This window comes from Typopeltis vanoorti, chromosome 5, assembly GCF_054136105.1.
Source record: "Typopeltis vanoorti isolate ZY-2024b chromosome 5, IOZ_Tvanoo_1.0, whole genome shotgun sequence".
NCBI lineage: Eukaryota > Metazoa > Arthropoda > Arachnida > Uropygi > Thelyphonidae > Typopeltis > Typopeltis vanoorti.
The window spans coordinates 47,403,143-47,428,541 of record NC_143553.1 but is presented as its reverse complement, the minus strand read 5'-3'; the positions used below and the strand labels follow the sequence as shown (position 1 = coordinate 47,428,541).

Below are 25,399 nucleotides of genomic sequence, written 5' to 3'. Positions count from 1 at the left end.
AGATAGCTCTTTAACAGGCCAGTAGGCCTAACACGTAGAAGGGAGAAGGAGATATATATATATAACTTAAGCAATTAGATATAACTTCAGAAGGTAATTTTGTTCTTCTAATCATCACCATCCTCACCATCAATTTCTGTACCATCAAGGAGTGTACAGGATACTATGACGGCATGACATGATTAGGTTTACATTATTATTAATCTCCTATCAACAAGTTTCTTCCAAATTAGTCTATTACTTGTCAGCATGCTCAGTATTTTCATATCTACACTTCCTGCTTCTAAGGCACTTCTGACTGAATCAATCCATCTAAATCTTGGTCTTCCTCTGGGTCGTTTTCCTGCTATCTCTGCATCAGACACTTGTTTTACTAATCTTTTTTTTTCTCATTCTGTTTAAGTGACCATACCACCTGAGATTAGCTCTTCTAGCACATTCCTGAATACTAAAACTGTCAAGTTCTTTCTTAGCATCTTCATTTTTAATATGATTCTGCCATTGACACCATCGGTTCACTCCCCTATTTTTTCTCAATACTCTCATATCTGTCGTCTCTAGACTTAATTCTTCGGAGGAAATTACAAAGATTCGGAGATTAATGCATGAAGCATATAGGGTCGGAATCCCCTCCTAGTCTTTATAATTCATGTGATTATAACGAATATCTTAAAGATGGAAATATGTTGATGCTCACGATATGTTAAAGTGAATATCACCATTAGATGCGTTTCGTGTATTGTTGATTGTTTTACAGCCTGGAGGTAACTGAGTCCTTTTAGTTTATATAATGTTAATCTTCCAAGATTTCTTCATTCTTAACGAATTTCGATTTTTTGTTTCATCTTCAGTGAAACTTTAAAACAATAGAATACATTGAGAAATCTTAAAGTGTACTCACGTAACAGTTTTCCTATTCAAAAAAAAAAAAAAAAAAATCTCGGGATAATCCAGATGTTTCAGTTTAGTAACCGTTATCCCAGAAATGTCTTACATGAATATTGAAGTTCATATATGGAAAACGATTGTGTTTGTTTATTTCCTCACAAAAGTATTTTGCAATATGCGGAAAATACATCACTGGGAGTGTAAGTGTACGTGTTCACTTATGTTGTCAGAAATCTCTAAGTTCAGTGACGTTTTACGGTCTATACACCCCCATCCGAGTGACCGGATTCCGTTGACGTCCATTGACATCCTACGGCACGTACACGCCTATCCAAATGACCGCAATCGCATCGAGTATCAGAGGACTCTTGAATGACAAAACAGTAAACGAACACTTGACGAAACAAACCACAGGAAACAAAATATGTTTACAAATAACGAAATCGCACAATTTGATACACTTTTATGTAATAGCGCATGCGTTAAGATTACGAAAACATAACGTAACCGACAGTCATCGGAAAAAGAAGAAAAAAACGTTTTTACGGAGAAGTTCGTGGCCCGTTCGCACCACATGCGACAAACACCGGTCACGTGTGCCTTCGCCAGTACTTCCTCTGGCATCCGGCCGTGACATCATACTCGAAAAAATGACGTCATACAACTTACTTGTTTAGTGGTGCACCCCTATTGCATGCACCCTGTAATTCCCTAACTGGCCACGGGGAAAAAAGGACGTCCTATAAAAGCGTTGCCGGTATGCCCGTTAAGGTAAGCGTACAATCGTTGCAGCTCGACTTCTCGTGCCAATCCTTCACCGTGCCTTGTGTGCCGACACATAAGTTGGCAGTCCCAAGGCCACAGGATCCTGTCTAATACGTTCCTGGTGTGATAATCACTTCGTTCGCCCTACCTCACTTGATATGGTTGCTATGGTGAAACAAACAAAGTCGCCAAACAGGACGCGTTCGACGTTACTGCCGTCATCGGTTGCTTCCAACTTGGTCCATCTCTCCTACAAAGAGCTCGTGTCTGGTAAGTTCAGTCTATTTTAAGATAAACGTATTTTTACTGCCTCCAGCCGCCTACCTTCGTAATCTTCCTTCCCGGTCGCTAATGATTCTTCGGTACAGCCGAACAGACATGGCTAACTGCATCTGACACTTCGCCTTGGGCCCTACGGGCACCGTCTTACCTTTGTTTCTCTCCCAACGAAATAACAACAACGACTTACTTCTGTCTGAGCATGTGATTTCTCGTGACACACGTGTTTCTGCTACCGAGGCTGTCCACGCCTACCTTATAGTCACGCCTACCGCGAATGTGCTTCTCTCACTAGCATTAGGTGTTAACATATTAATGCACGATGGAACATCGGTTTACACCCTAACTTTAAAGAAGCGGTCTTATCTTACATGCCTCATAAGTGACACTTTGATGCTTCTGTAAAACAGTCGCATACAGTGAAGTTTAAGCCGCGTGTGTTAGCAACAACATTTTGCCAAGATTTCCCGGATCTGGCGCAATCACTCGTGCCTGCCTCTCTCTGTCTCTCAACTATCGCTGGTAACGAATAATTTCCATTAGGAATATATATCGACAGATTTATTCTGAGAATATATTTGAATCGGTTTCGGTTTTTTTTCTCTCTTTCCATCACTTAATTTTTTTATGCATTTATGCATTAAAAATAAATAAATTCTAACATCACCTACGATGCTATCGCATTATGTTAAAAATATGACCAGGAAACATTCAACATTCCAGACCTTTCATTCCGATGCTGTATTCGATTTCTGATAGCTTGGATGACCTTTCGAAATAACAAAACGCATCAATTGCAAATATTAACAGCTGCGAATATTTATTATTACAACCGAAACTGCATTCCAGTGTTTTTTATTACGTTTTTAGTGCTACATGTCAAGAGCTGAGTCATTTGAAGTTATAGACGCGCGCTAACACTGGTCACGTGGTAAGACAGACCAAAATTAGTACAACCTACATAAACTAGCATATCCTCGCACGTGATACTTTTGGTGCAGGAGTTCCTTCTTCATATTTAGCAGACCTTATTTTAAGTGCAAATTTCGGTTTTATTCCGGTGGGAGTAGATAAAAACAACTAGGAAAGACTAATATTGTTGTTACTTGTTATACATAATTTATTATTATTATTATAGTTCGATCGAATGCCTTTAAATAACTGCAGCCAACGTAGCGTAAGTAATTCTATAGTTCAGACGGTGATATAAATCAATAAAATGACCTGTGCTAATATAGTACAATCGTGTATGATAGCAATGTCATTCAGGTTTTTGTTTTACTACAGTGAATGAAAGAGAGAATAGCAGAAAGAGCATTGTGCGTAGTTGGATCTATTTTTAGTTCCTGGTTTATTTTTAGTGGTGGCGAATAAGTTAAAATAAATACAGCGCGATAACCACTAGCTGTTGAGAAAAGGATTCAGCAGAGGAACTTGTAGCTTAATAAAAAGAAGAGAAGAGAAAGAAAAAATATCCTGAACACTTATTGGTCTGGAATGAAGTTAGTTTTTGAACTTTTGTTTCTACATGGAGGAATAAATAATTCGGGAACATACTATCAATCACGATAGCTCAAAATTGTTAAGCCTAACATAATATTATTTTATTCATATTCTCGTCCGGCCATTTAGCATTGGTTAACCATCAAGACTTGTATTGGTTAAGCAATATGAGAAGAATTCTTGTATGCAATGTCAGAATAACTTTTAATTCCAACTTAATTCGTTCATATAACTAAACTTGTGTAGTTAAAATAAACGTATTATGCATACGCTTTGTATCGCATTACAAAATAGTGGAAGCTATTTACCACACACGACAGTGTAGATTCTTTTATCGTTAATGATAGTTAAGAAGATTTGATGTATGAAGAAGCTCCTAACTAAATTGCGTTTCATTCAGTTCGGTTTTTTTTTTTATTCTGTTTTCTCTCTTTCCAAAAATCACCCAACTAAAAGTAGCTTGTAAGCTTATGAAATCAAAAATATTTCAATTTCAATACAACCAAAGAGATAATCAAAATGAAAAAAGAAGCTTATTATAAATGGTTAAGCAGTAAAAGATTAGAAGGTGAAATAGAATATAAAAGAATAAGAGCCATACTGAAAGGGAAGTCAGAAAAAGACACAGAGGATCATGGAACAAATTTGTTTCTAATTTAGAACATTAATTATATAAAATAAGGCCCAATGTATATAAGATTTTGAAACACTTAAATACAGATACTAAAGAAAACATAAAATTAAACATCGAATTGAAATTAGAAGAATTTCTATACAGAATTGTGGACAGATAAATATTTTAAAAAAGACAACTGGCAAACATTTAATGAAAATGAAATAACTAAAGAAGCATTAGAAATCAGCCTGAAAGAAACAAGAAACGGAAAATCACCTGGAGAAGATAAGCTAGGTATAGAACTATATAAATATGCAGGAACGAGGTTCAAAGAAAGACTCCTATTATTTTTAAATAAAATCTATTCAACTGGTAACACCCCCCCTCAATAGAATGAAAAAAGCAATTGTGATTCCTATCTTTAAGAAAGGTAATAGAGATGACCCTAAAAACTATAGAGGTCTCAGTATACTAAATTCCTGTTACAAAATATATAGCAGAATCTTAAATAGCAAACTAATGAAATATTCCGAAAACTTTATTTTAGAAGTACATAATGGATTTAGAAAAGGACGATCATGTATAGATCCGGTCTTTTGCCTAAAATTAATAATAGAGAAAAGAAGAGGATACCATTTAGAAACACATCTTGCATTTATTGACTCCGAAAAAGCATTCGACAAAGTTAAAAGAAGCATTTTATTTAACATATTAAAAGAAAGACAAATACCAAATAATATCCTAAAAGCTATCACAAGTATATATGAAAATAATCGAATACAAATAAGATTAAATCGTAAGCTATCATATACGAGAGAGATAAACCAAAGAGTCCGACAGGGATGTCTCCTTTCAGCAACTCTTTTTTAATATTTATCTAAATGAAATAATAATAAAATGGAATAAAAATTTCCATCAAGGTATTAAACTTTCTCCTACTGTGAACTTAAACTCTCTCCTCTTTGCCGATGACCCAAATAATAATTACAAATTCTGAAGATAACTTACAGAAAGATATTTTAAATTTAAATGAGATAGCCAAATGATTATGGAATGATAATATCAACAGAAAAATCAAAAACTATGGCCTTTAAGGGACAAGATCCAGCAAGAACTAAAATAGTAATAGATAACAATATCTTAGAACAGGTGAATTCATTTAACTACCTAGGATGTATGATCACATATGAAAATGAAAAAGATATAAACCTAAAATTTGCAAAATATTTTAAAATAACAGGTGTAATTAACTCTATATTTAAACCAAACCTGGTTCAAAAACAAACCAGACTAAACGTATACAATATACTGGTAGGGCTAATACATATAGACAGGTAGGGCTAATATAGTATATTAGCCCTACCAGTTCTATTGTATGGAAGTGAAATGTGGACAATAAAACTAAAACACAAACGAAGACAAACAGACAAACATAATAGCTAAAATGAAGTTTATGAGAAAAACTGAAAAGTATGCTCTATTTGCTCAAAAAAGAAACGAAGAAATTATGAAAGAATTGAACAAGGAATCAGTAATAGAAAAAATTAAAAAAATAGAAACATAAATGGATGGAACACGTTGAAAGAATGAAAACAGAAAGATTACCAAAACAAGCCTGAAGTACAAGCCATTAGGGAAAAGAAAACCAGGACATCCTCATATGAGATTCAACAATGACTTCTAAGGCTGGAACAGACCACTCTAGGCATGATGATCATGATTTCAATATAAACATTATATTATGTTTATCACTGATAAAATAAATCATAAGATATATCTATAAAGTTCAATAGTTTATGTTACTGAAGATGACATCTGTTGTGATTTCCATGAGCAATTAATTGTCTTATTCCCATCTTTGAATTGATTTGGATAAATTCTGTGAAATCATCCTTGTCAAGTTAGATTTTCTTTCTCGATAGACTGAAGTCATGAGGCAATGATTCAAGAATATCCAACACTGGAAGTTTCGAATCTTCATGATCCAAGTGGTTATTTAATAATAATAATAATATAAAAAAAGAGTAAACGAACAAATGATTTTGATATATCCATTATTCACAGTGGATTTAATTAAACAAAGATGTAGGATTATAATAATAAACTGTAATAATTAATACTATAACTAATAATATAGTAAGTAATATCTGAATAACTGTAGCAATGATGCTAATCGCAAACCCCGTTCTCTTGGGCTTTTTTTTTTATATGACTAATTTGTGGTCTCGGAGAATGAGTGAGGTTGACTTGAATCTATCAGTTGAGTTTGTATGTTTTCAGACTAGTTTGCCTCTCGTGCGTGAAGAAACTACTGTTCGCTAGGGGGAAAAAAACTGTCTAAGTTTGGGTAGCTTATCGTTGGTCGAAAAAAAGGGCTAGAAAATAAGAAAGGATTCGAACCTGAATCTCTCTTTCAATCGTATCAGTGGAAGGCTCACTTGAACAATGAAGTCGCTGAAAAGTCTCTTTATTTATACGCCCCCCCCCCCATGCGAAATTTTGTAAATCTAAAGCACATTACTGTGGAAGGGCTAAGAATTTCTTTTTATCATTCTTTATTATTTTATTTACTTTTTTCATTGTCCAAAAAAACCTTGCTTCAGAGGCCAAACGTGAAAATTTTTCCTCTCACGCCTGACGATGAAATTCATCCCCCATCTATTGACAATCCCAAAAATCCATGACTATGGCAGGATTCGAACCCGCAGCTTGCTGGTATGTTAATCACTCGGTCGATTAGGCAAGCAGTTGGATAGGGACTTCGTATTTGAACACTGCATACTTTAAACATTCATTCTTTTCTATTTGTAACGGAATAATTATTCTAATACCGTTTATTTCGTATTATATTACAACTGACATATGACGTTTACAGAATCAGAAAATTAGCTATGTATTTACATAAGTTAATGCATTCAAACTTACATCGTAATTAAGGACATTTAATTTTGATGTAAGTTCGAATTTAAAATTAAAAAATGCGAAAAAAACTTTCTATCAGTAATTATAATTTACATCATGTTTAGGAATTAAATTTTTCTCAAAATTTATGAAAATTATTACCGCCTCTAAATATAAAGACTGTCGAACAGTTGATAGGACACATCATCAGTTGGGAAGACCTTGGTTCTTGTCGGAACAAGGATTTGCAAAACATTTCTCCCATTTAAAACTAGTAATGGAAGTACTTTCCAAATTCATAACTTATTATAGAGATAAACAGACTGTTGATTATTGTGCCAAATTGTTATTTTTATGTATTTGTATAATTCTAAATAGTAAAAATCTATTTTCTTATTAGTGGTATTACCATTTCGCCCTCTTAGTTCTCTTATCCTTTACGGGTTTAAACACACAGCGAAATAGCAAGTACGATGCAGGCTGTATGATAATTTCTTTAAAAACTCACGCGCAATTCTTCTTTAAATGAAATCGATGCTATTTTCCCTCCCACAAAAAAGTTACAAGGCAAAACATGTAAAAAACGACATAAATAAATTTAAATAGCACAGCTTACCTTTCCGACACTGATTTCATACAAAGCCTCTTTCATTACTATGAAACTAAAAAAAAAAATATTCTCTGTTTATAATGAGATTTCCTAAACGAATGCTACAAAAACAATCCACAATTTTAAAAAGACAGTTATGATATTTACTAAATACACAGAAACAAATAAACACATTATATTACTACGCGAGCTACAAATTGTTTTATTTTTGGAACAAAATGATAATTAAATTATGAGGAAAATACTAATAGCATCTAACAATGGAAATACACCAATGCTACAGCGCTACTAAGAGAGGTGCATTATGGGATCGTGTCTAAAGAATGTCACACTTTATAGGGGAGAGTGGATTTAGAAATGTGTTAATTTGTAACGCGGAGGAGAGGCAGAGAATACCTGGAGCAGGCATTTCTTCTCATCTCTTGAAGGGGTTTTTATTTCTCCATTGAACTGTCTGAAATAGCAGGAAAGTATGAATGTAGGAAAACCTATGAATCGGATTTGTTGCTGGGGGGGGGAGAAAGAAGAGCTCAGATGTCGGAACTGTAACGAGAGAAGGAAAATCATTAAGTTATTTATATAGAAGGAAGGACTTGCTCAGGTGAATGAATGTATAGTAGCATCAGGAAAAAAATTAACATAAAAAAATAACAAAAAAAACATTCATTTGCAATGAGGTGGTCAGAGAAGAAAGTGAAAATGAAGTTATAAAACGAAGAAGGAAAATCCGTTTGAATCAAATGACTTGGCAACTTTATGAGCAAGAGACTAGATTGCTGATTTTCCAACTGTCTTTTATAGTACTCGCACAAAGGGGGGTTGCATAAACAAAAACGTGTGGTTTTGGCTCTTGCTAGATCTATTAAAGAAGGGGTAATTACGGGGGTGTGTTCTTCAATAACTAAGGATTCCACCGAGGATTAGATGGAATTATGAAGAAACTCCCGCTAACAGGCAACTTCGACTAACTGAATGTCTGTTAATTCTTGTTCTTCCTACTTTGCCTGTTTTACGGAATAAAAACCCCGAGTTTAAGGGAAGATCCCTTTCATCACCGTATGAGACCAGCCTACTCACCTGTAATTGAGAGCTGTTTGGTTTTTCGCGTCCTAGAGATTCAAATTCAACTTTTCGAACAAAGGGAAAATGTCACTAAGGAGACGCAGGCTTCGCCGAGGCGCTTTTGGTTAATTAATATTTTATAGACGTCATCCATTTCTCTATAGGTTTTCCCCTCATCGAATGGTATATAGTACTGCACCACGTGAGCTATATCAGACTCATTAAAAAATTAATCTAGTTGTCCTCCTTAGCATAATTTCAATAATTTCACAAAACCGCTAAAAATAGTGTCGGTGAATAAAACGACAAAAGTATTAAATCTATAATTATTATCTATAAATAATAAAAATAATTTTATTATCTATAAATAATAAAAAAATTACATTATTATCTATATCATGCATATTACAGTTCTGTATTTGAATAAAATAGATTTTTAATGTAATAGATACCGTATATTTATTTATCATTTCTGTATAAGAATTCGTTGCCACACACTTGAAAATTTTAGAAGCATAATGTTTATAAGTAAAGAATCTATTCCCCGACGTAACGCATGTAAGTCATGAGAAGTTTTGAGTCGCCACTGTAAGCGATAGGCGGCCGGATGGTGGTGGCCGGTTATCCTAAGTTGCATCCGCCTCACAACTACGCTGATTTTTATAGACTGAATGATAGTCGCCAGCCATCAGTGACAATTATAACGCGTCTACTGGCTAAATGAGTGGACTGCTTATTCGTGAGGCCATGCAGGGTTACGTACATAATTTTCTGTCAGGGAGCCGATTGCTGGCTAGTTGCCACGGGAGGAGCGATCGGTGGCGAGACGCAGCGTAGTTCTTCAAAGTATCAAGTGAAGAATCTGATGGTTTCTTCAAGCCAATGGGTGATCTTTAACATCTTCCGCAGAAACTGAATCCTCCGCAAACTTGCAACTTCAGCCGTGAATCAATGCCTATAAATTTTGAATAACCTGTGTTTCTCCTTCGTTAAAGTGCCTCCGTAGCTTAGTCGTAAGGACGAGTGACGTGTGTCCTTTTGGTTGAAAGTTATAGGCTCGAATTCCCGTTTATGACGAGGGTAATCTTTATGACAGCTTTTCATACGATGGTGGAGGTGAGTAGATCGCATCCTGAAAAAAAGGGATTCAACTGTTGGCCACATATCGGCCACTTGGCCTGTCAGTGGCCAACTATCTCACCTTAAACCACAACGGAGAATAATGGTATTACTAAAAAACTACTAGTATTACTAAATTACTATTTACGGTTTACTAATTACTAAAAAACTGAAATGTGGGTGAAGGTATAATAGAAGTTGAATAATGGAGAAAAATAATGCAAAATGATAATAAAGTAAAAGTTAACATTTCTCATTCTTTTATGGGTCTTTAGCCATTATTAACGAAGAACGAACGTGTAAAACAAAACCAGTGATGGTTAAATAATATTTTCAGTATCAGGGCTTATTATACGTATGTTTACACCGAAAACATTTAGACGTTATTTGAATCCAATATGATCGAGATAAATTTTTATTTTTATTCATTTAAATGCAAATAACACTAATTGATTCAGTATTTAAATTTCATATAAAAACAGGAAAATTATTACTATTTTTGAACGGGAATTTTTTTTATTCGGCTATGCTGAATAGAAGTTTAAATCTCTTCCTTGAAACTTAGTCGGCTAAAATCAAATATAAACTAATAATATCAAGTTTTATTAATAAGATATTTATAAAAGAAAGTGACAAATTAAAAATTAATCAAAAATGTTTATTATAATTGCAAATGTTTGAAATATTTTCTTAATAAAAGCAAAAAAATTTAAATAGCTTTTATTTTTTAAAATAATTTTGTATGAAAATAAAGCATCCGATAAAGTAGCTTTGGCATGTGTTAATGTTCTTGTAGTTTTATTGAGTAAAGCGTGTTTGTATTGTGTGGTGGTAATTAATACCCTTGGAGGGTAATGGATGGCAATGCTGTACCAATGAAGTTTAACTAAGGCTCGGCTGTTGCTGTTACCCCATGGGGCGCAGAGATATTGAGAGTTTGAGTTCGCTCTCTTAAGGTTTTTGCCTTAATGGAGCAATTTGAGTCTCCGGGGAAAGTATTCTCCGGCACGGCCCGCTGAGGGGCTTTGTTGATGAATGCTTTTCTTCGGAATATATATGAGCGGTGGTGCCGTGTGGGTGGAAGGCCATCACTGAGTGGAGCCAACGCTGAGATGGACGGTCATTCGTCCACGATTGAGTGGCCTAGGGATCGTCCGAATTTTTAGAGACGGCTTTACCTTTAAATATGGCGTGTTTGTATTCTTCATTTTTCATTCTGAATATTGTATTCAAGGGAAAAAGATGCTGGGATTTCCAACTTATCGGAAAGAGAGTGTTAGGGAAAATATGTTTTTAATGGTATTGGTTACAAGAAAATTAAAGGAAGTTAACTTGGAAGCTATTTATTTATTTATTTTGCATATGAATTTACTCACGAAATGCTTTTGTCCTGTAGTACATTAGTATTAGTACCGTGGGTTGGCTAAGGGTTAGGTAATGAAAACTCTACTCGAAAGGCTAAATATAGAGCGTACTAATAATGCTGTAACAATTCGTATGTTCCTTAGTAAATAAGAAGAAACATCTTTTCTTACCAGAAATTAAAAAAAAAAAAAAAAATTTAAATGTATCGGATAGAAGATTGATCGGCACGGAATATTTGGAACATTTAAAGTGAAGTTTTCCGAGAATGCATAAGATCTATTCACTTCTTACTTCCCCTTTTCCTACTACACATTCACCATAGTCTCTCGCATTGATTTTAATGAAATTTAGTATTTTGGATCGTCACTAAATGTTGTCAAGCCATTTGAGAAATTTGGCAGGGTGAATTCAAAGTTATAGAGTTCATTAAATCTTTTTTTTTTTGGGGGGGGGAGTCTTTCTTTTCTTTCCTCTTTTGTTCCCAATATACGATCAACTTCATACTAAGATGGTGGTAATATAGTTCGTTCTTTACGTCCTTCGTAATTAATTCACTAAAATATTGAAACTACAGTTAGTGAAAAAAAAAAGTGTAAATCTCAAAAAAAAAAACACGAAAAAGAACGAAAAGGAAAAACAGAAAGAAACATTACACATCATTAATTTAGTCGTACTTTCCTACCTGAAATAACCAACAATCAATTTTGTTATACTCAAATTCTTGAACCTGTCGCAACCATTTTATTAAAGCAATTAACAGTTATCAGCCTGAGATGAGAGCTACAGTTCGGAGATCGACCACAAACTCATCTCTTCCTTCTATTGGCGTTTAATTGTTGTCCGATTTCTGGTATTTCCCTGTCCCGTCTTATAATGATTGGAAATGTTCAAAATGGACTGGAATAAATCCCCCATCTATTATAGGTATGACTTGTTCATTACTCTTCAAAACTAAAATCCAATTCGTATTATTATGGAAAAAGTCCGTTAATAAAATTCTGAATTCAACCTCCTTGAAATTTACTGATTTCACCTTTAAGAAGCTTTTGCTGGAAGAGTTCAAAACAAAAAACAAAAAGTCTGAGTGTTTTGTAATTCTTGATGACAATGTTTGTACTTCCTACGATGGACATCTGTTGTTTGTGCTGTCTGCTAAATCAATTTATCTGCTAAATCAATGGTTTTAGTACAAATTTCTGTAGCTGATTTTCTCTGTAGACTCTGGGGGAACTTTCAAAAATCATAAAAATATTAGATCCACAATGAATTCTAATACTCCGGAACACCTTCGTTTCTTTAAAAGTGGAATTTACAGAAAACTTTTAAAACAGGAAAGACTACTGCGTCATCGTTGTGGGAGAGAAAGGTAGGTGGGGAAAAAAAAAAGAAGCAAAACCTTCAAAAGGGATTATGTTCACTCAATGTCCCGCTTTTCTGTTTACATTGCCAACGGCGTTGTACAGCGCCACTGTTAGTTCTGCACCGTGCAATAAAGTTCCGCCGTTTCTATGTGCCGAGAACGGAACGTTTACATACTACGTAATGGAGCAAAAATAATTTCGAATTGCGTGGATACATTAGCGAGCGAACCTCTCGAAGACCTGCACCTGTTTTGTTAACATTATGTCTGCTGTATCGTCCGAGCCTCAGGACTACACATCGCCACGTTTCCATGTTCGATGGCAAACAAGAAGGCAGTGACCCTTCAGCTAACCGGTAAAGTTTTAAATAAATTCTTTTTTTTTTAAATTTCTATTAAAGGTCATAACATTCTACAGTAATGATCTAGAAGATATATAGAAAGTTGTCTCTTTGAAAGAAACTAAAATAGATCGATATTTTAGTATTGTTGGGTTCGCTAATAAAAGGTAACAGCTATATAAATAAAAGTCACCAGCAGCCTCTCTCTTATATCGCTTGTCCATGACAATCAGTAACAATAGTGCAGATAATCTGGTCAATACTCACATGATGTTGTGTGTAGTGCATTGTGTGCGTTGATTACGCACGCATTTTATTTTTTGAGATAATCAAAAGGATGCAAAAACTGATGAGCGTCTTCCTTGCGTAATCCGGATGTTATTGGTTTATCACCTAGCTTCCTTCCTTTCGATTCATTTTATGTTTAAAGATAATCACTGGAATTGTGAAGGACGTCCTGTGGTTTACTACAGGGATATACACGCAAAAAACATATAATAATAATAATAATAATAATAATAAGTTGGTCAATTGGTAGAGCCTCTGCTACTAATTGCTCACGCAAAAAGTTAAGCAAGTTTGAGAACGGTTAGTAGTTGGAAGGGTTCGATTGTTCGATGCTGTTGACACACTCTCCCTAGATGAGTCTTTGGACTCCCTGGAGGTGTCAAATAATAATAATAATACTGTTTTACATTAGCAAAAAAAATTTAATTCCCTTTAAAGTCGTACGGATTCAAAGTTAATTGTAAAGTATTCCTTAAGTTCGTCAAGACAACTTGCAAAATTTCCGTCTAAATGTTTCTCGCAAATATAGTGATCAAAAATATTAATAGAAATATTTAAGATGTTTTAAATAAATTAGTTGAAATCTTAGCTTCTTTTTTTAGGCGCATAAGTATTATCATTTTATCTTTTTCTTAACAAGGTTCCGTTGATGCAATTCTAAATGAAACGCTATAGCCTCAATATGTCAATAACTTCGTAAAAAAATTTAATTCTCAACAAACGGTATTCGAAGTAATATTCTATTTTACTCTGTATACACTATAAATTTACTAGTCATCTCAATGGTCTTATTGTGTTCTTAAAAAATGAAAACAAATACATTCAAACAAAGCGTTGAAACATCCTATAAAGTCTATGATTTCAATCACTCAGCATAATACAGATGAGTGATGGATCAGTTCCCCTGTTTAGATTCCTAACTGGCTGACTGTCATCTTTTTGATCGGTAATTTTAAATTCAGGATGGTAAAATAATCTGAATCTTCAAGGTTAATGACCCAGAGAAGTTGAGAGTATCACTCAGGACAAGTCGGCTGATTTTCTACCCATAAATTATTGAAATATGACAACAGATTAATTAATGTGTCCTCCACTATTACAATTTAAACCCAGTCGATAAATTATTTAGTAAGAATTGTATTTTAGTTCACTACCAACACCAAAATAAGCTAATCGTACCCTGAGTTTTCCAAAATGGTATGCTCCAAGAGTGATGACGTAGTCCACACTATTATAAGTATGTACTTATGACTAGAATCAAGGTTGCCGCTTTGCCTGAACTCCGTTATAATGATTCAAACAGCGGTAAGGGGGCATCCATGTCTAGATATTCAGGAATAGTTTTTGAGCAAACTGAACAAACCGGAATCGCTTTCATTATTCTATTAGATTCGCTTTTTTTTTTTTTCAAGACTGGCTGAAAAAAGCCAGTCTTGAAAAATTATTACCAAATGTATTGTTCTCGCCGACTTAGTTATCTTAGCATTGTTATTCCTTTCTTAGATGTGCGGCCTAGTTTACAAGTCACTGTGACATTTTCTACTGAGTTGTCCAAAACAATCGAATAGATTTCAAAACAATATCAAGCAATATTAGTCGTCACGATGTTCCTTAAATATGTTTTCACTTAAACTGAGGTTTTCACCTTTATTCCTTTTTTTTTTTTTTTTACCTTCAAATGGTGGGGAAAGAAAGAGGGGAAGCAGCGAAAGTTTGTCTGTTTTCTTGACAACTGACTGCCCTTCTGTTTTGTCTTTGAGCGGTGCGCGCATATCTCACACACACACACACACACAAGGTGGCAAGAGCCACGTGAATGCCACTTACCGGTTTGGCAGCCAAGCTTGGCATGGAGCCAAAAAATATCCGCAGTGTATGATGAAAGGTTTCAACAGGTGGCGGCTGGATAAAGACAAGATTGCCGTCTAAAACTGGTTGCTAGTTTTTTCCCTTTATATTGAACAAAATCCGCTTGACAATGAAATGCATACCTTTTCTTGGACACCTTGCTTGATTTTTATTTCACAAAACTGCTGTTTATCGAATTAAAATTAAAGTAATATTTAAGAACATAATAATAGAATAATATTTAATAATAACAAGAGAAAAAATGATTATATATTGATGCATGTGTTCTGCAAAGGTAGGTTTTATGTATTCTATAATATTTTTATGTCTTGCATCACTTCAGTTACGTATATCTATCAATAGGAGGAGTATTCCAAAAATAATTATATAAATTCGATCTGTATTAGCTTCGTTTTTTTTTTTTTTTTTTTTTTTTTGTAAAATATGAAACATACGCAAGCATTGTGAATCTTAATGATATCGACAAAAATTTCTGTCGAAATATTTATTCCGCCTATCCCTTCGATTTGCGTATTCGGTAGAAAGTTCCTCTCAAACATCTTCAGTGTTTCTGTTCGAATGTTTTCCGCAGGAACTTGAATACAATGCCGTAAACAATTTAGACATTTACAACCTTACTTATATATTACGTATCTATTCAGTCCTGCAAAACAAAGTAAAAATAAAATGCAATTTTAAATGTAGAACATAAGATTATTGTAGGAGAAATTTTTGATCTTATCCTTATAAGGACTGGCTTAAAGGGGCGAAACAAGAATGTTTTTCATCTTCCCCGTTATCTGTAGAGGACAGTGTAGGGATAAGGTGTTATTGAGCTATTAAAGCTCTGATCATGGCAAGAGGGTAACAGCAATAGCCGAGCCTCAGTTAGAACTTCATTGACTACAGCATTGCCATCCATTACCCTCCAAAGATTATTAATCACCGCATCTCACGGTCGATTCTCTTCTCCTCTCCACACTCCATTTTTTTTTATCTTAACTTTCTAATTAAAAATATATTAGAAATATTTGTGATTTTTAAAAGTATAGGAACTTGATCCAAGTTTTTAAAGAATATTTTCAGAATACTTTGGAAGTAATAAAGAAAATTAAGAGTATATAAAAAATGCACTTTGATTAGTTAAAAATATAATCAATTTTTTTCAGCTAATTGTCACAAAATTAAAATGCCCGAATCATTATCTAAGAATGTTTAAGCTGTTAGATACTGTTTCATGACTGAATTAACTTTACTAATCGTTCTTGTTTTCAACTATTTTTCTATTAAGTAACAAAATATGATAAATATTTCTAAATACAAATTTTAGCTCATAATGAGTACTAAATTTGGCAAGTTTAATGATTCTTTCTTTGTTTGGCTATATTGAAAAATATAGCCTAAATGTGCATTGCATTCAATATTGGTTCAAAAAGGCACAAATGATGGTTGTGCCTTTTTGATTCGCATGAAAACAGACGATCATAAAGCAGGCGTCAATAAATAAATTCTCGTCAAAGAGAAGTTTCAAGTTTTTTTATTATAAGACATAATGCAGTAAATTAATTTTATTATGCTACTTGACACAACCTAGTACATGCAATATTAATTATTTAAAAACGTAATAGCGCTGATGACGAAATAAAAAGAAATACAAATAGAATTTCCGCTTGTTCTCAAGTTTGCAAATGAAATATTGCATATTCGTCAAGTCAAGAAAATAGTAATTGTTAAAATAAAAATAAATAAATAAATAAACTGTCTCCATAAAAAAACCCTTGAAACTTTTAATTACAGAGTATCATAAAACAAAGTTCACATAATAATCACACACCCTTTTATTTATTATATGTTACAATCTAAAGCCTCAAGTCATCTATAAATAACTACAATTATATTGAATAGATCAGTAAAGTACATAATTAACACGTGACCTAATTTCTTTCTATTTTTATTTCAGTTGTTTTAACAGGATTCTTGATACTTAGTAGCGTGGTAGGAAATCCAGTACCACCGAGAATTATTCTAATATCTGAGCAACCGTTTGCTAATGGACTCCGTAACCCGTGTACTCTGAACCGTATACCCGCCCCTGATTCCAATTCTTTTTCAAGCATCGACGAAGAAATGAGAACTACGTACGCAAACGAAATCATTCAACAACACATACTTGCTCGGATATCGATTTTGAAGACCAAAGGCGAAGATATAATAGCATCAGTAAGTATATGAATCATTTGTAATTCCAATAATTCTTGAACGTTTTAAGATGCTAAAATTATTATCAAATGATTTTATCAATGTTAGGTTAAAACCAAATTCGTCATCAAAGTTCAGGAAACGAATATCGTATCAATTAATTTATTATTATTATTATCACCCATCAAATTATTCATCACATATATATATAAATTGCAAAAACGGAGATGCACAAAAGTATATCAATGCACTACTCATCTTTAGCTAAAGTTATTTCTCCCCGAAGCGCCTCTATGCGTTAATTCCCCAAACTAATTCAAGATTTTCGTGCGCTTAAAAACAAAACAATGCAATCATTTCTACGTAACTGTTTTTGCTTACTATATTTGTTCTGCACTTAGTTTTCCCTATTAGCAATCTGACATGGATCACTGTATAGTGTCCGGCCAGTAACAAATACAGTGGAGCCACAAGTTTTATCAATAACAGATCATTTACTATTAATGATCTGCCATTGATGTTGCTCCAAGGCATTTATGTGCAAATATAGGTCCTTGACAACCTTACTATTCATCTTCTTAAATTGTAAATAGCCTTAACACATTCGCCTGAACTGTAAAAACGACTGTATGATTATTTTCTTATAGAAAAACTATACAGATTACAATGGTTGCACTTTTCTTTGAGTGAAGGTTTAAGATGTTCTTACAATATGCAATGATAACATGTTAATGCAAAGATGTTGGTGGGCGCGCACACAGAAATTATTTCAAAATGTGATATTAGATTTTTTTTTAAAAATATTAGTAAGGAAATACTGTAATAAAAATGCGTTTACATATCTACTAACTGTGTGGTGGAATTAAAAGTGGGAAGGCTCCCCCCTTAAAGCCTGTCGATGGGGGTTGCCATTTGCGCGGTTATGTCAATGAGACAGGTACAGGTTTATGCTTGACCTTCAGGAGAGACATGAAAGAGGAGGAGACTATAAGTAAGGTCGCAAAACACGCTTATTAGCCTACTTCACAGATGGCAAATTGGAAAATAAATACAGATTTTTATACAAAGGGACGACCTGTCTGTGATTTAAGCAGGCAGGTCGTATTCACCGCTGTTAATCTCCCCGTGATATGAAAGACTTTATAAAAGGTTACTTCATTCGTTTCCTGTATGTGTCTCCTGCCATATTTTGAAAGGACCATTACAGGGGCATTTAGCTTATCCTTAATACTACTTTGAATGATTCATTAATAGTGCATTTACGGATGAATATAGTTAGTGCTAAAGATGCGTTAATATATGTTAAAATGTTAGCTGTACGAATTTTAAAAAAAACTTTAAAAAAAAATCAATGTCTCAAGCAATATTAGTCGTCATGAATGCTCCTTAAATATGTTTTCACTTAAACTGAGTTTTTTTACCTTTATTCTTTCTTTTTTTTTATTTACTCTCTGTGCTATTTTTACTTTCCCCCTTACAGTTTCCTGTTTTTAATGTTTTTTTCTCTATCTTTTTTCACGCTAGTTATAGTCCTATTTCAAATTTTACATGTAGTCTGTATTTTTATTTAATAAACAGTAATAAATAATAAAAAAATAATATAAATAATTGACTTCAAAGACTCACCGAATTCTGTAATTTACAAAATCTATGGCGTATTAAGTATTTGCCAAGCACTCGTTGGCAATTTTCCAGTTCAATAAAGCTGAAAACAGTAATCTCACCATTTCCGGATATAAACGCTTGCTAATTAGTTGAGAAGCAAAATGCATGCTCAATTGATATGATAAGATGTAGAAGAGTGTGGAGAATTAATATAAGTTTTAATAAACGATGATCACTGAAATATCTGTGGAAAATACAAGCAGCAGCAAGAAATCAGTGAAAGACTCTTTAGGCGGTCAGCATGACTGAGGAATCCTTGCGAAAACGACTGTAGAAAATCTGTTGGACTTGAGAATGTATGTGAAAGGACTGTAGAAAGTCTGTGACTGGAGAAACTCTAGGAATGTCTACGTGACCGAAGAATCTCTGTGAAATAGACTGTAGAAGGTCTGTGTGACTGAGTGTTTTTTTGCTAGCATAAAAGTTAATGAGAATCGACAATCTTCAAACCATTCTCCATAACGAGAATCTTTCGAAGTACAATGAATAGTGTGTTAAATAGCAGATTAGAGTCGTCAATAAAAATGTGGATTTCAGAATTGCGAAGTTGTCATCAAACCAACTGCATTTTGCAACCCAATGAGGATTGGTTTCCATCCCAATATGGCACGCACGTTTGTGACAATATTTAGATAATAGATAATTTCAATTGATAAAATCTGTTGTTCGTTTACTGTAAAGGCTGCGGGTTCGAATCTGCATATGGCATAGATGTTTATGAAAGCCTACTTGAACTCCCTTGAGTTTATAATTCTGAACGTTTTAAAAAATAAACTCATAAAGAACGGTTTCCCACATCGTTCTTTTCCAATATTTAAATAAACCATTTTTTCTTCTACAATCTCTTAAAAATCTTTAACAATCGCAATCTTTAATATTTTTTATTAAATATTCCTAGTGAACACCAGATGCATGGGAATAAGTTTTCTTTCCCTTCATTCATTCCTATTTATCTTATTTTTATATCAATTCCACTCACTAACGGTTCTGAAGAGATTCTGCTCTGGACATGAAACTTTGATGGAAGTTTTTTCAAGTGAAAAAACCTCCATCAAATTGTATTTGGTTTAATCCTTTAAAACATCCATCAATTATATTTGGTTTAATCCTTTATCCAAGTGTAAGCAAACAAAGTTTGCGCCTGAAGTATTTTCAGAACTGGAACAACTCGTGGTAAAGGTGGACCAAGCTCTCATCACTCATTGTCTTAGTATCTCCCATAATGCAAAGCACAGTTCCTTGCTGATATATATAATGCTATGCATTAAGGGACGGGCCACTACCCAGACCGGTTTCGACCTTTATTGAGGTCTCATCAGTGGGAGCCAGACCCAGAGGTGGTGATACTACGGTGGAAGTAATGCAGAACTCATATCACCATGTTTCCAAAAGGTGTCAACCCCTTATTATTAAAATTCTCTGGATTAGAGCTAGTTGATGGAAGTTTTTTTCACATAGGATGATGTGACTTCTGCATTACTTCCACCTTAGTATCACCATCTCTGGGTCTGGCTCCCACTGATGAGACCTCAATAAAGGTCGAAACCGATCTGGGTAGTGGCCCTTCCCTTAATGCATAGCATTATACATGTCCGCAAGGAGCTGTGCTTTGCATTATGGGAGAAACTAAGACAAGGAGTGGTGATGAGAACTTGGTCCACCTTTACCACGGGTTGCCCCAGTCCTGAAAATACTTCAGGCGCAAACTTTGTTTGCTTACACTTGGATAAAGGATTAAACCAAATATATAATTGGAAACCTGAAACTTTTTCAAGCCGCTTTTAACCTAACCTTCAATAGCCTCCTCGATCTATGACCTAAACATTCACAAACATCCATGCTTGTATTGGGCTTCAAACCTCACAGCCTTTTGTTTGGTGAGAGGAAGGGCGTTGTCCACTAGCTCAATCAGAACCGAAAGTTAACTATTACGTCTATTTAAAAAAAAAAAGAAAAATAAAGTGTGTGTGTGTGAAGCATACTCTACCTTGAATAAAAATAAATAATTTAGTGACAATATTGTTTTTGTTTCAGAACATGATTCCAAATTGCAGTACGTTGGGACTTCCTCTTTTATCTGATACGCCAACACTACAGCAGTTACAGGTAAGCCCATTTATCTTTTCCTTTTCATAAACAACGTAATATTCGTCTTCTTTTCAAATATTATAGCGTAGTGACGACTTAGGTGTTAATATCTAGAATTAATCATCTTACGTCATGTTTATCTTGTCTTGAACGTAATCTTTTAGCTTTAAAGATAATAATTTTCGTTTACGTTCTGGCAAAGGAAAAGTGAAAAATTAGTCAATTCTTTTCATTTTTCCTTGACATCTTACGTGGGGATAAACCTTGAATTATTTACAGAAATGAGATCAAATCTTAATGGCTTCAGTGACGGAACGAATTAACCAGTTTGAATGAACAAAAAAAAGAAGGAAGTGTAGATGTTATTAAGTTATTTCTATGCATATTTCAGTAAGATACTATAAAATTATTAGCCTAAAATATTTAAAATATAAATAAAAACGCAGAAATCCTGTCTGAAAGCAGTAACATAAAATATACATTTACATTACAAAATCAGCTAGTTTTTCTTATCCTTATAAGGACTGGCTTAAAGGGGAGAAGCAAGAATGGTTTTCATCTTCCCCGTTATCTGTAGAGGACAGTGTAAGGATGGATCTCACGGTCGATTGTGATCTTAAAGTTCTTAAAAGAACTGGGCGATGGACTGAGTCCTTGACTCTTTATCCCGTCATCTGAATGAAGATAATCTGTGTGGATGGAGTGTTATTGAGCTAAAAAGCTCTAGTCATGGCTGGGTAACGGCAATAGCCGAGCCTCAGTTAAAGCTTCATTGGCTACAGCATTGCCATTTGCTACCTTTGCTCTAGTCATGGCTGGGTAACGGCAATAGCCGAGCCTCAGTTAAAACTTCATTGGCTACAGCATTGCCATTTGCTACCTTTGCTCTAGTCATGGCTGGGTAACGGCAATAGCCGAGCCTCAGTTAAAGCTTCATTGGCTACAGCATTGCCATTTGTTACCCTGGTTAGTAAGTAAAGGGTAAAATCTCAAAAAAATCGGAAGATCTCTAGGCCACTCCATAGTGGGCGAAAGACCGTCCATATCTCAGCGTTGGTTCCACTCAGTGACGGGCTCCCCGACTGAGCAGAACCGCTCAAATTCCGAGGAAAATAATTCACCGGCAAGAACCCCTCAGCGGGCCGTGCCGGAGAACACCTTCCCCGGAGACTCAAAGTGCTCCCTTAAGGCAAAAACCTTAAGGGAGCGAACTCAAAAACTCACCACCCAGGATAACAGCAACAGCCGAACCTCAGTTAACTTCCTCGGTTCAGCATTGCCATTTGTTACCCTGGAAGTCCTAAAAAGGACTTTTTCAGCCTCCCGCTCGGTCGATTGTGATCCTTATAGTCCTTATAAGGACTGGCTTAAAGGGGCGAAGCAAGAATGCTTTTCAACTTCCCCGTTATCTGTAGAGGACAGTGTAGGGATAAGGTGTTATTGAGCTATTAAAGCCCTGATCATGGCAGGAGGGTAACAACAATAGCCGAACCTCAGTTAGAACTTCATTGGCTACAAGCATTGCCATCCATTACCCTCCAATGGTATTGGATTGAGTGAATCAATCACCGCATCTTATGGTCGATTGATTCTAACGCGGTCGATTGTGATTCTTAAAGTTCTTAAAAGAACTGGGCGATGGACTGCGTCCTTGACTCTTTATCCCGTCATCTGAATGAAGAAAATCTGTGTGGATGAGATGTTATTGAGCTAAAAAGCCCTAGTCATGGCTGGGTAACGGCAATAGCCGAGCCTCAGTTAAAACTTCATTGGCTACAGCATTGCCATTTGTTACCCTGGAAGTCCTGATTAGTAAGTAAAGGGTAAAATCTCAAAAAATCGGACGATCTCTAGGCCACTCCATAGTGGGCGAAAGACCGTCCATGTCTCAGCGTTGGTTCCACTCATTGACGGCCGCCCCGTCCAAGCACCCCGACGGGCTCCCCGTTTAAGCAGAACCGCTCAGCGTTGGCTCCACTCAGTGTCGGCCGCCCCATCCTAGCACCCCGATGGGCTCCCCGACTCCTGAGCAGAACCGCTCAAATTCCGAGGAAAATAATTCACCGACAAGAACCCCTCAGCGGGCCCTGCCGGAGAACACCTTCCCCGGAGACTCAAGGTGCTCCCTTAAGGCAAAAACCCTAAGGGAGCGAACTCAAAAACTCATCACCCAGGATAACAGCAACAGCCGAACCTCAGTTTACTTCCTTGGTTCAGCATTGCCATTTGTTACCCTGGAAGTCCTAAAAAGGACTTTTTCTTAGGAATCTAATCTATCCGGTCGATTGTGATTCTTAAGTTCTTAAAAGAACTGGGCGATGGACTGAGTCCTTGACTCTTTATCCCGTCATCTGAATGAAGATAATCTGTGTGGATGGAGTGTTGTTGAGCTAAAAAGCTCTAGTCATGGCTGGGTAACGGCAATAGCCGAGCCTCAGTTAAAACTTCATTGGCTATAGCATTACCATTTGTCACCCTGGAAGTCCTAAAAAGGACTTTTGGCTTTTTTGACATCTTTCCGATTGTCGATTGTGATATCACTTGGCAAATTCTATTATAATATTATGATATGAAAAATTTAAAGGTGTATTTATATTTTTGCAATTTGGAAGAGTTGTTTTAGGTCATTTTAGTAATAATTTAAATTTTAAAAGAAAATATAAATTACAATATTATTTCTAAGAAAAATATAATACATTTCATTGATAAACCATAAAAGTAATATACATCTCTCTCCAACTGTCATCTCTAACAAAACATTACATATAGAGAGGTTATCATTTCAACTGAAATAATTCATCGGATGAATTCAAAATTAAAAACATATAGTCTTAAAATGAATATTTAAAAAATTTTTTTTGAAAATTAATTCATGATTATTTTTTTCTAATGCAGCAACTGGATGTGCAAGAGGCATTTCAGCAAATGTTCAGTTCTCTCCTATCTCATACTGCGCATGTGTATTTTGTAAAAGAACAAGCGATATTGTATTCTAATGAGACATGCGATGCCAGAAACAACGAACATACATTAGTCAGTCAAAGTAGTGAGTTCGCTGCGCAACTACAGGATGTCGTGTGTTGGTTAAGAGCAGTAAGTGATGTGTTAGCATATTCTGACGAATATGACAATGTGACTAGTCTTGTATTAAACGAACGTCTTGATGACTTAAGCAATTGTTCGGGAAGAATAATGAGAGACTGCCAAACTATACGTAGCTCACTGCATTTGATTTCTACAGTAAGTACTTATTTGAGAAATGTGACATTTCCAGTCGGATGATAGAAGGATGTAGAGTTAAAGCCAATCTACCCATCGAATATCAACAAGAAACCTTTTTTTTATTTTTCAGCAGTTGGATGTGAACAACCCAGCTGTTTGTATCTAATTTATATGAACTTAAAAATATTCAAAATGCAGCTGTTGTAGCTGTTTCCTCGATACGCCAAATGTTGATGCAACTCTACCTCCCGGACCATGTGATATCAATGAACTGTTTTAGCTTGGACTGTTCGCAGCTTCCAGGAGGTGCTGCGGCTTTACTATTTATCAGGGGCTGGAACCCTGTCTTTTTTTTATATGGCCAAACGATTGTTAGATTTCCATAGTTGATCTATAAATCATTACTTTTTTACGAATAGCTTTTTTTTAAATATGTTCATTTGTGTATTATCATTGTGGCAAACTACTCGACTTTTGCCTATTTTAAAGCTGGTCTTTGACATCTTCACCAAGTGAAGCTTTGCTGGTACTTATTAGTCATAGTTCTAAAGCTGGGCAACTATTTATAAGGAAATATTTTTCTAACTGCTAAAATATTTCTGTTATCAAACAAAATTGTTGTACTTCGACCGGTTTTTGTATCTAGTGACACAAAGAAAATTGATTCTACTTTATAAGGTAAAGAAGAATCAATCTGACTTTTTTTACGAAGCCATGAAAAACAAAGTATCTTGGATACTCATAAGCTAGTCAGTATTTATGTGAATAAAATTTATTGTAGGTTGCAGCAAATGCATACCTTTCATAGCAAGATTATCGGGCATTAACAGAATTACCTTTAATAATGCTGACATCTTCCGTCCCCGGATGTTTTCTATCCAACGAACTGTCTTCATAAAAAAAAGAAAATCATAAATTTGCATTTCATTAATATGAACTATAAAGTCGTTCATTGAACGTTCTCCTTGGGACGTTCATTTTCATAAGTCCATCACCATTCAACCCGAATACTGTTCAAATAGTACAGTTCATTTAACTTATTTAACTATTTAACTTGTGATGATAACTTATTTATATTTATTTTTCTCATAATGTCATTGTTCACATATCATTCTAAAGGAATAGTGAGAAGCAGTAGGTTTTTCTGTGAAGCTTGTTTTTCACTGTAATATACATAAAAGTAACATTTATTTTCTATGTATAACGAAGCAGTTAGGTTTAAAAAACTACTTTCCTACGCATGCGCGATATGTCTGTTTTTGTTTAATGTCCTTTCATAA

At 34.9% G+C, this 25,399-nt stretch overlaps 1 protein-coding gene and 1 long non-coding RNA gene across 2 annotated transcripts in view; one reads left to right on the top strand and one right to left on the bottom strand.

Annotated features, from left to right (window-relative positions):
• Nucleotides 1-9,096, bottom strand: part of LOC150106363 (uncharacterized) — a 334,416-nt gene extending 325,320 nt beyond the window's left edge. Inside the window, exons 1-2 of the long non-coding RNA XR_016548303.1 lie at nt 9,077-9,096; nt 7,569-7,614 (exon numbers count right to left, since the gene is read on the bottom strand). This is a non-coding gene — a long non-coding RNA (uncharacterized LOC150106363). The remainder of the gene's footprint in view (nt 1-7,568; nt 7,615-9,076) is intronic.
• On the top strand, nt 1,647-24,462 carry LOC150106362 (uncharacterized). Its single transcript, XM_090392404.1, has 4 exons — nt 1,647-1,923; nt 16,906-17,165; nt 20,844-20,915; nt 23,793-24,462. The coding sequence occupies exons 1-4, from the start codon at nt 1,812-1,814 to the stop codon at nt 24,177-24,179; spliced, it is 831 nt and encodes a 276-aa protein (XP_090248530.1). The 5' UTR covers nt 1,647-1,811; the 3' UTR covers nt 24,180-24,462.
• The last annotated feature ends 937 nt before the right edge of the window (nt 24,463-25,399 follow it).